This window comes from Populus euphratica, unplaced genomic scaffold (assembly GCF_000495115.2).
Source record: "Populus euphratica unplaced genomic scaffold, PopEup_1.0 scaffold2629.1, whole genome shotgun sequence".
Lineage (NCBI taxonomy): Eukaryota > Viridiplantae > Streptophyta > Magnoliopsida > Malpighiales > Salicaceae > Populus > Populus euphratica.
Genome location: NW_011502461.1, coordinates 4,834 through 15,736, shown reverse-complemented (window position 1 = coordinate 15,736; position 10,903 = coordinate 4,834). Strand labels below are relative to the sequence as shown.

The following is a 10,903-nucleotide window of genomic DNA, read 5'->3' as shown; positions in this document are numbered from 1 at the left end:
AAAATAAAATAAAAATAAAAATATTAACCTGGGTTGTTTTGTGTGTGAGTTGACTTGATTACTGTTTATTTTTCTCAAGTCAGTCCCCAAAGTTATGGATAATATTATTTAGTACAAAAACCTGAAAGAAAAGAAATTGATGAATTAATTTTTCAACCTCCAGTAACAATTTTTTCTTCTCGTAAAAAACCACATATTTTTACTGACCTGTTAAAATAAAAAAGAAACCGGATGAAGTAAAATCGCAAAAAAGAAGAAGTAATGGGCCTGTTATCTTAACATTTATCAGTCCGGCCCATGAAGCTAAAAGATGAATATAAAAGAGTGACGGGAGAAAAACCCTATCCTTATATATGCACGCTCCCTATTCCTCACCCCCCCTCCATCAAGCAGCCGCTCCTCGTTCTCACCTGTGCTCTCCTCTTGAAGGTAACGCTCACCCTCTACGCTCTTGCTTCATGTCTCCATCTTGTGAGACAGAAAACTTGTGTACGATTTAGTTCAGTGAACAATTATTGTTTTTGTTGCTTTCGTGTGTGTTTGATCTGTCTGGTTGCTAAGATGACGTGGGAAAGGGGGAGGGGGTTATTTGGCTTTGTTTTTCTGTTTTGAATATTTAGTTTCTTAGCAATGGGAATGCAAAACTACTGTGATATTGCTCTTGTTTACGGATTTTGTATTGTGACTGATTTGTTTGTTTCCTGAGAAGGTAAGAGATTGGAATCGGCTTTATTGATTGGCTTACTGTTTTGAATGATTAAAAAAGTGATTTTAGACTTGTTTGAAAATGTGTATAGTTTTGCTGCTGGAAACTTTTGAAGTTTTGTGTTGTCTGTAATTTTGATGTTTAGTGTACGCTGGTTGTCGATTTTATTTCTCTTTTTCTTTTTTTGTTCTTGTTAGAGGAGCTCTGTCGAACTAATATGACGTCATTAGGGGTTTACAGCTCATTTGAAACTGAAAACAGGATTGTTTTTATTCTGTTCTTATATATCTGCCATGACTTGAATTGGTTATCTATCGTATATGAGGAACTTTTGTAGGAGTTTATCTCCTCGGCGAAATATTTGGCTTTAAGATAATAGAATTGACTCTCCAAGCTTTCTTCTTGTAGGTCTTTTGCATTTTGGTTCTCATGTTATCATGTATGAACATAGAGTTGTTTTGTCTAGGGTCATTACCAACACCATTTCTCATGTTTTGCTTGCGTGGTTCCTGAAAGGAAATGATGATCAGCATTACAGTATCAGTTAATCATACGTTTTCTTTGCAGCAGCAGCAGCAGCTTATCTGTGAAGATGGGTCGTGTTCGTACTAAGACAGTGAAGAAGTCCTCACGCCAGGTTATTGAGAGGTACTACTCTAAAATGACATTGGATTTCCACACCAACAAGAAGATTTTGGAAGAGGTTGCTATCATCCCCTCAAAGAGGCTCCGCAACAAGATTGCTGGGTTCTCTACCCATCTAATGAAGCGTATTCAGAAGGGACCAGTCCGTGGCATCTCACTGAAACTTCAAGAGGAAGAGCGCGAGCGTCGTATGGACTTTGTGCCTGAAGAGTCTGCCATTAAGATCCAAGAGATTAAAGTTGACAAAGAGACCATTGACATGCTTGCTGCCCTTGGTATGTCAGACTTTCCTGGGATTGTTGAAGTTGAACCTCAGCCTATGGTGCTTACCCAGGGCTTTGGCAGAGGAGGTGGTGCTAGGAGGTACTAGAGTTAAATAGCCTCATCGCGATGTTCAAGTGCGAGCGCCAGAACTTTAAATTTTGTGTCTGAATGTCTTTTATTTAGTGCTCACTTTCAGAGTTTTTACTTATATTAATGGTATTTGTGCTTGATGTTTTAAACTGGAGAATTAGTTGATTTTGCTGTTAAAAGACTGATACTTTAGTTGATTCAATCCTGTCATCTAATACCTTTTTTGTCATGTGTTCAATTACATGAACAACTTGAATTATAAATCATGTGTGATGTCACAAGTCTGAAAAAAATTGTATTGTTTTTTCTCCCATGGATTTGGCGAAGGACTGTGGCAAGCGCAGGCTGTATGACCCTAGAACTCGTTTGCTATTTTTCACTACCAGCTTGTGTTGCTGCTACAGGTGGAATGATTGTTATGATGTCTAGAATAGTTTTTAAAATATAAAATGGAAACTAATTTAAAAAATAACTACACTATAATCATATCTTCTTATGATGTTTCATAAGGTAGCATCCTGCCTGACCGTAATGTCCTCAAGTAACTCTTCTTGTTAGATTTATCTCAACGTATTCAGTTCATCGTGAATGAGAATTGGCCCAAGGTTTCTGCCTTAGGTGAAAGGTTCCAAGGCAAATCCAACACATCTATTTCTAGCCCATGTACGGGCCTGGTTCTAGCCCATACAAAGAGAATAAGTATCCAAGGTTTCAAAAACTACCTTTTGTCCCCACCATTTTCTGAGCCTTGGCTCTCCACAGATAATGGATATTTTGCCTCTCTCCACCATCCCGCACCTTCCTCATTGCCCCCCTCCTTTCTCCTCCTCCACCACCGCCACCACAACCACACCACAGCTATTTCTTCCCCCCGCAAACCACCCCCGCCACCGCCACCAGAACCCACCAATTCTTCCTCTATCCGCCGTCCCAAATCACTCAATCCCGCCCCCGCCCCCACAACTCCTAAAATTCCCCCAAACCCACTCAAAACCCTCCTTAACCCCTCCAAACCCCAAATAACAAGCTCCAGTACCCCTAGCACCACCAACCCTCTTTCTCTCTCCACCAAACGCCGCCTCAGCAGCAAACTCTCTCCCCCACCGCTGCCGCCGCCGCCACTTGAAACCACTCAAACCCCAGAAGCTGAAACCCAAGAAAAGACTCGAAAAGTAGAAAACGAAGCCCCCAAAACTGATTTCTGCCAAAAAGGGAAGATCTTTATTGGAAATTTACCAAACTGGATAAAAAAACGCGAACTTTCTGAATTCTTTCGCCAATTCGGTCCTATAAAGAATGTAATTTTGATAAATGGTCATAATGAGACTGAAAGGAATGCTGGTTTCGGGTTTATTATCTATGATGGTCCAACTGCGGAGAAGTCTGCAATGAAAGCTGAGGAATTTGATGGAATGGAGTTTCATGGGAGGGTTTTGACTGTGAAATTGGATGATGGGAGAAGATTGAAGGCGAAAGCTGAGGAAAGGAAGAATTGGGTTGATGGAGAGGATGAGGGTGACTATAGGTCTAAATGGCACGAAGAAAGAGAAGGGTCTACAAAGGCTTTTCGGAGGGTTTTAGACACGCAACCGGAGAATTGGCAGGCAGTTGTTAGTGCTTTCGAAAGGATTAAGAAGGTAAAAGGTTTCAGACACTCTTATTGTTAGGCTTGTAGTTTTAAGTTGACTAAGTAGAAAAAATGTGGACGACTTGTAAGATTCAGGTCGTCAACAGTAGGAAATAATGAATTCCATATTAATCTGTGTCTGGCCATAGATATATATAGCCACGACTTGTGCAGATTATGCTAACCGTGGTCTAAGTGGATAATCGTTAACTTTTAAGGGGATGATTTGTGCGTAATGGCTTGATTCGTTATGCATATTGCTTCTAAGTGATGGGAAAATGTTGCATGGTCATATCATGGGTGACCTTTTATATTTAAGAAGTTATGATAGCTCTTACTTAGTCATTAGCAATTTCCTCTTTTTTCCCATCGTTTTTATTAGCCTGCTAGAAGGGAGTTTGGATTAATGGTGGGTTACTATGCGAGGCGAGGGGATATGCATCGTGCAAGACAAACTTTTGAGAGCATGCGTGCAAGGGGAATATATCCGAGTTCACATGTCTATACAAGGTAAAATCTTTGATAACACATCACTAGTCTTGCTTATTTGTGATTTAAGTTGAATAACTTCTTTATAAGCTTCTTCATCTGTTGAAATACTGGTCATCCATCCAAATTGTCTTCAGTACATACATATTACGCAAGCAATGTGTCTGGTGGCAAATTCTGTTTAGGATGCAGTCGTTCTGAAAAATATTTAACTCCAAGTATAGCCTATCCAAACGAGATTGTAGGGCTTTCAGCGTTGAATTTCATACCTTAGTTATGTGTTTTTTCTTCATTCATGTGTTATTCATTTTTTGGGTAATTTGGCAATGTCTGTTGAAGGTTGCTTCCCAAATGTAATTTTTGTTCAATTAACAGGAACTTGGTCCTTCATAGTTTTAGAGGTTAATTGTTATGTAATTTAATTTTCTTCTATTTTCATTAAAGTTATTTATTTCATGCAGCCTTATTCACGCTTATGCAGTTGGTAGAGACATGGAAGAAGCACTGTCTTGTGTTAGGAAAATGAAGGAAGAGGGTGTTGAAATGAGTCTGGTGACATATAGTATAGTTGTTGGAGGATTTGCCAAAATTGGCAATGCTGAGTAAGTACATATTACCTTTAGTACCTTTTCTTGAAGAACATATCTGTTTCATTAACTTTGCTTTTGGAGATTATCCTTTTGAAGCCTCTTTTTATTCTCACCTTGTTCTCAAGCCTTTGGTTTTATGTGTTTATATTTCTTAGTTGTGCAGTGGCTTATTCTTTAAACTAAAGTAACTGCAGGTTTTTATGACTTGATCAACATACAAAAGCTTTGATGATTTATGCTTCAAACTTCAGCAATTGCAACTTGTTCAGTTGTGTTCAAGTCTTGATTTTCTATATAGCAAAACATTGCAACTTTGGTTTTTGTTTCAGGAGTTCCTCCCCATGCTAATAATAACTTAAACGTTGATTTTGAAGAGCTGCAGAGCACTGGTTCAAGGAGGCCAAAGAGAGGCATACAAATTTGAATGCAATCATTTATGGGAGCATTATATATGCTTATTGGTCAGTATTATGTTTGAAATTCAAGTCTATATTGATTTCTTTTCATTACACACACACGCGCACGCACACACACACTGATCACTTAAATATGCTGAACACTATATCATGTTGATGCTGAATAGTTCCTTGGCAATAAATGTGAGGTCAAATATGTATGATTTAGTGTACAGGTTTGTATGTATGTACTCATATAATAGTGATCATTTTAGGGGCTATTGTTTGGTGCATCATCAATTCTCCTACTGCCAAGTGCAATTATTGGGCCCCAAGTCTTTGGGGTGCCAACTTTATTAAATTGTTGAAGGCTAGGACCATATCTGAGGATCCTGTGTAGGTCTCTGGTACGTGTTAAATGGATCCTTGGATGCTTATTGAATTAGGTTGCATGATAAAATTTGTATCTGTTGATTCTGTTCATGTTCTCTACACATTATACTCTATAGTCTCTGTTAAAATCTTTTCCAAGTTTATGAGGTGCTTTCATAAACTCACAATATCTTCACTCATCCATCAATTACAGTCAGTCATGCAATATGGATCGAGCTGAATCTTTGGTGAGGGAGATGGAAGAAGAAGGTATAGATGCTCCTATTGACATATATCATACCATGATGGATGGTTACACTATGATTGGAAATGAAGAAAAATGTCTGATTGTATTCAAAAGGCTTAAGGTAACAAAACGATAATGTCGTAGAGCTTATTACATGCAAGGTGCTTATGTGTGTGCTTTAGTTTTGTAAGTTTTGTTTGCATTGGAGGTGTGTTCTGTGTCCTCTTGCTCTCGAATGCCAAAATCATTTGAGGTTAGATAGAGCAACATGCATTTTTTCATAACATGTAATTGCAAAGCTTCACCTTTGCCTTTTATACTCTTTCATGAAGAATTTACATGAATTATATGATAATTCGTATCTTATATCGTCCCTTCATGCTAAATCACTATATGCATGTTGTAGGAATGTGGATTTGCTCCTTCAGTTATTAGCTATGGATGTCTCATCAATATGTACACCAAGGTAAGCCTTTTGTCATTTTACCTTTCATTCTAAAATTCTTGTATCTTATTCTATTTTAAAGCTCCCTTACTCACTAGCCTAGTGAAGCAACTTGACACCAGGAATGCTTGTGATTTAAGGAACGAACAGCCCTAGCTCAAGATGTTACTATATAAACATTTTGGACAAAACTGTGTGGAGCTAAGCATGTCATTACTTAAATCAAATTGATTCATAATTCGCTGCACAAGGATAATGTAAAACATAAATTGGAAGAATGAACTCAGATCCTGGAGTCCATGAAAAGTATAAAACTGTGATAAGTTAAAAAGAGATCTTTTAGATGCCTCCAATCATTTGTTTTGACCTTCTCTTGGAGTTGTGCCTTGAAAGAGTGGGATAATTAGACAGTGTCCTTTACTGAGGGATCATGTTGGAGGATGGCAGGCGGAATTGTTTGTTGTGAGGGCTTAAGGCTTTAGTGCTAAGAAAACTGGGATCCAGTCCTTTTGAATGTCTAAATTACTTCGGAGAATTGGGCATCAGGTTGTCTTCCAGAAACATAATATTTCTTTGTTTGAGTATCCTAGAAGAATGACCATTAAGGAGGATGCAGTGGAATTTGTTTGTTGTTAAGGCTTGTGACTTCAGTGCTAAGAATGCTGGGATCCAGTTCATTTTAACTGGAATCTTCTGAAAGTTTGGCACCAAAATGTCATTCCTGCGCCAATTTGAGTTTCAGAAAGCTTGAGAGAAGGTCGAGAATTTTACACGAGGGAGCGGAATCTTCCTGCTTCATGAGGATTTTGATCATTCATGTTATGTTGTGCTCTTCTGTTCAAATTTTTTTAATCTTTATGCTTTATGGAAGTACGCATTGTGCCCCTCTTCATTTTTATTCAATGAATATTTCTGTTTGAGTTCTGTATTTTGTTGGATGTATAGTTGTTCCTTACTCATGTTTTGTATTCAAGTTGGTATCTCTAGTCTTCTTTTTAATTGATGATCAAACATTACATTCAAACCTCCTTTTCAGATGGGTAAAGTTTCTAAAGCCCTGGAGGTTAGCAAAATGATGGAATCAGCTGGCATAAAGCATAACATGAAGACGTATTCCATGTTGATCAATGGGTTCTTGAAATTAAAGGATTGGACCAATGCATTTACAGTTTTTGAAGATGTTATCAAAGCTGGTTTGAAACCTGATGTGGTTCTCTATAATAACATTATCAAAGCATTCTGTGGAATGGGAAATATGGATCGTGCCATCCATATGGTGAAGGAAATGCAGAAGGAAAGACATCGGCCTACTTCACGTACATTTATGCCCATTATACATGGATTTGCAAGAGCTGGGGAAATGAGGAGGGCCCTAGAAATTTTTGATATGATGAGGCGGAGTGGGTGTATTCCAACTGTGCACACCTTCAATGCTTTGGTTCTCGGCCTTGTTGAGAAGCGTCAGGTAAACTACGCATATGATATAACTTAGTTTTGGAACCTGGACATACCAGATTCAAATTTTGATAAATAGACTAGTTTGTGAAAAAAAGCTTTTAGTAGATGTCATGATGTGTACTGTATAAGTATTTTAGCATGGCCTTTTTTTCAATGTTGCTGATTTGTTAGGAAAGCAGTCATTGTCTGTAATATTGATGGAAGTTTCTCAAAGACTTCCTAAATATGTGTAACTTTTCCTTCACCTTAAGGTACGTATAAAATTTCAAAGGTCTGCTTGCATGAACAACACTGTAAATAATAATTTACTATATCTATCTGTGCAAGTGACTCTTACACCCCCATGTACTTGGTTGAAAAATTTAACCTCTTTTCCAGTTTAGTGAACCATTGTTCCCTTCATATCCCTCAGTTATGTGATCGACTTAAGTCACTTCTTGAGATGCTTAGTGAAGTTCCATTTTGGTACATGTGTATCGGCAGTTATGAAAATTGAATTGTGTTTATCCTTTTATGAATGCTGTCTTCTGATATTAATGATTCACTTTGCCTTTTCACTAATTCGTTTCTATCTGCACTGGAAGCTTATATTCAGTAATGCATTATCTTCTTGTTTGATACAAACATGTTCATCTTGAGTATCTTGCAGATGGAGAAGGCTGTTGAAATATTGGATGAGATGGCACTGGCAGGTGTAAGTCCAGATGAACACACGTACACAACAATCATGCATGGTTATGCAGCATTAGGTGATACTGGAAAGGCCTTCGAGTATTTTACCAAAATGAGAAATGAAGGACTACAGCTTGATGTATTTACATACGAGGCACTGCTCAAGGCATGTTGCAAGTCAGGCAGGATGCAAAGTGCTTTAGCAGTTACAAGAGAGATGAGTGCTCAAAATATTCCAAGAAACACCTTTGTCTATAACATATTAATCGATGGGTATGGATTACTGTCTATAACTCATGAATTTGTGTTTTAAGAGAACTTCCAGTCTCTTAAATATCATTGCAATTAATGTGTTCTCAAAATATCCTCTGATCTCCTCTGTTTCCTTGGTTAGATATGTTATCAGCATTTATTTCCAATATCTTGATTCAATTGTTTTTCTGATTTAGATGGGCTCGAAGAGGTGATGTTTGGGAGGCTGCTGACCTTATGCAGCAAATGAAGCAAGAAGGGGTTCAACCTGATATTCATACATATACATCCTTTATAAATGCTTGTTGCAAGGCTGGAGATATGCTGGTATGCTTTGCTGATCAGTAACTAGTCCTTTTTTTTTCTTTCAATGCTGTTAGTAAGGGGCACACTCAATGCATTCTGAACTTGAATGGTGATAACAAGCATTGCATTGTAAATTGCTGTAGCCCTTGTATGGACAATCTGATCAACACAAGTTCATAGGATTTCGGGAGCGTTTCCAAAAAATTCATTTTTTTGCTAATTTTTTTTTTTTTTTTTATGTTTTGAATTGTTTCGATGCACTGATCTCAAAAATAATTTTTTTAAAATAAAAAATTATTTTGTTGCATTTTAGCATGAAAAACAACCGCAACCACACTCCCAAACAATCTCGATCTAGTTTATGATTTTTTCTTCCAAGTTAAAGCATTGCTTAGACTTGAACAGAAGAAAATTTCAGTAAGGTGTTAATTCAGCAATTTGGTCCTTCATGTTTTACTTAGGTTTGTAATATAGGATGAATTTTAGCTTTCTAGTCTTGGATGGCGATATGTGTTTAAGACACTGGCGCTGGAAGTTTTTGCTTCAGTTTCTCATTTTCCAACCGGGCATAATAATATCAGGTGCAACTTCTGCTTTTAAACAAAACCAGGAAACAAAATGCTTAAATCAATTCATTTGTCTAAAATTTTAAATGCAAGCTTTATTTATTTATTTTTTTAATTGCTGTTCCTAATTTGATTGAGCAAACCATATTTTTCAGAGAGCAACAAAAACAATACAAGAAATGGAGGCTTTAGGAGTGAAGCCAAATGTGAAAACGTACACTACATTGATTCATGGGTGGGCATGTGCTTCTCTTCCAGAAAAAGCATTGCGCTGCTTTGAAGAGATGAAGTTGGCTGGATTAAAGCCTGATAAAGCTGTGTACCATTGCTTAATGACATCATTGTTGTCAAGGGCTACTGTTGCTGAAGCATACATTTACTCTGGGGTTCTGTCCATTTGCAGAGAAATGATAGAATCTGAGTTGACTGTAGATATGGGGACTGCAGTTTACTGGTCCAAATGTTTACGCAAGATCGAAGGAACAGGAGGAGAGCTCACAGAAGCTTTACAGAAGACCTTCCCTCCTGATTGGAATGCGCATCACTCTCCCGAGGCAAACTATGAATCAGATATTGATGATGAACCCAGTAATGGTGGTGATAATAACATGTTTTTGGCTGGTGTGAATGATGGAGATAGCGACGATGACGTTGATGATCATGATGAGAACAAGGATTTCAAACAGAGATTATGGGTTTAAACCAGTTTCAGAGTCAAAAGCTGTATGACACTCAAATGAGTGAACCAAGCTATTGAAAATGTACCATTCACATATGGTCATGATACATCTCAAAATATTTTCTACGTTCTCTCAAGTCAGAGGACTAAAATTATGCTTCATGCATTTATGGCGTTGAGAATTCTCAACTAGGCACAAGGTTTATCTAACTTCAAACTGACTTCATTTTGACTCCTTTCAGTGAGACTAAACCAAAGTTAAATAATGAAAGACATCAATTTTACTTTTTACGAAAAATTAGAGCAATGAAGACATACGAGTGTATAACTCTTGAAGTGATTGCTATCCGCTGAGTGAGGGACGCTTTCCAATAATAGCACAAGAAGAAAAGAATACAAATCTTGATTTTTGCCCTAGACTCTCACTGTCAGGATTGCACCCACACGATGAACCATCAAATCAAGTTGAAATTTCTTCATCATTATCAAGCTAACGTTCCTGCATGTCGATGGATATGAACTCAATTGACAGTCGTGACATGATTGAGGTACCTTCATTGGTTTTGACATTGCCTCATCTCATCTATGGTGTCCGAAGGACATCCCAAATGTCCAAAATGCAGAGAACCATTTTTTGTTGTCAGTTTGACTTTGAATTTTGTTTTCACAAGACAAGTTGTGCATAGCACTATTTCGCTATTCTTCCCTCAACATTTCTCTTTTAAAATTTTCCAATCTCATGTCAAATGCAATCTGAATGATTTCAAGGGCACTTGTTTCATATAAAACCATAAAACGGGATTAGACGATACGAGGGAATCCTCAAATTAGCCCCCCCTCTCTTCGTTCTTTTGATATAGTTGACAGATAAAGATTTTCTCAATTACATCCCTTATTTGTTTAGAACTCTATACTTGGGTCACTCATCTAAAATCGTCTCCAATTTCAAATAAAAGAAGATCAAAATTTCTTCAAGAATACATCATTTTATTGCATAACTATACCCTTTAGACAAAACTTACATTAATGGATATCGATGATAGAACACGGTTGAATAATGTATAAAACCCTGGATGCTAAATTGAAAAAAGTTTTAGTTT

General features: G+C 37.4%; 2 protein-coding genes across 6 annotated transcripts; both read left to right on the top strand.

Annotated features, from left to right (window-relative positions):
- The first annotated feature begins 322 nt into the window (after positions 1-322).
- Positions 323-1,929, top strand: LOC105119199 (40S ribosomal protein S17-like). Of its 5 annotated transcripts, XM_011017319.1 has the most exons (3): positions 343-429; positions 1,234-1,238; positions 1,270-1,929. In XM_011017319.1, the coding sequence occupies exon 3, from the start codon at positions 1,299-1,301 to the stop codon at positions 1,719-1,721; it is 423 nt and encodes a 140-aa protein (XP_011015621.1). In that variant the 5' UTR covers positions 343-429; positions 1,234-1,238; positions 1,270-1,298; the 3' UTR covers positions 1,722-1,929. The 5 variants fall into 5 exon arrangements, with proteins under 5 accessions (XP_011015616.1, XP_011015617.1, XP_011015620.1 ...); XM_011017314.1 differs by lacking the exon at positions 1,234-1,238 and having other exon boundaries at positions 323-429; positions 1,274-1,929; XM_011017315.1 differs by lacking the exon at positions 1,234-1,238 and having other exon boundaries at positions 328-429; positions 1,277-1,929.
- Positions 1,930-2,017: 88 nt separating this feature from the next.
- On the top strand, positions 2,018-10,013 carry LOC105119200 (pentatricopeptide repeat-containing protein At5g04810, chloroplastic-like). Its single transcript, XM_011017320.1, has 11 exons — positions 2,018-2,069; positions 2,264-3,342; positions 3,715-3,842; positions 4,283-4,423; positions 4,786-4,872; positions 5,393-5,546; positions 5,832-5,891; positions 6,907-7,335; positions 7,978-8,273; positions 8,450-8,579; positions 9,280-10,013. Exons 1-11 carry the CDS (start codon positions 2,018-2,020, stop codon positions 9,823-9,825), a joined length of 3,102 nt encoding a protein of 1,033 aa, XP_011015622.1. The 3' UTR covers positions 9,826-10,013.
- Positions 10,014-10,903: the final 890 nt, after the last annotated feature.

Excerpts from the sequence above, each read along its gene's own strand:
- LOC105119199 (XM_011017314.1), top strand. The coding sequence starts at position 1,299 with ATGGGTCGTGTTCGTACTAAGACAGTGAAGAAGTCCTCACGCCAGGTT.
- LOC105119200 (XM_011017320.1), top strand. The coding sequence starts at position 2,018 with ATGGATTTGGCGAAGGACTGTGGCAAGCGCAGGCTGTATGACCCTAGA. Across the intron at positions 2,070-2,263 it reads GCTGTATGACCCTAGAACTC|ATTTATCTCAACGTATTCAG; the intron begins GTTTGCTATTTT and ends TCTTCTTGTTAG. Across the intron at positions 4,873-5,392 it reads AGCATTATATATGCTTATTG|TCAGTCATGCAATATGGATC; the intron begins GTCAGTATTATG and ends CATCAATTACAG.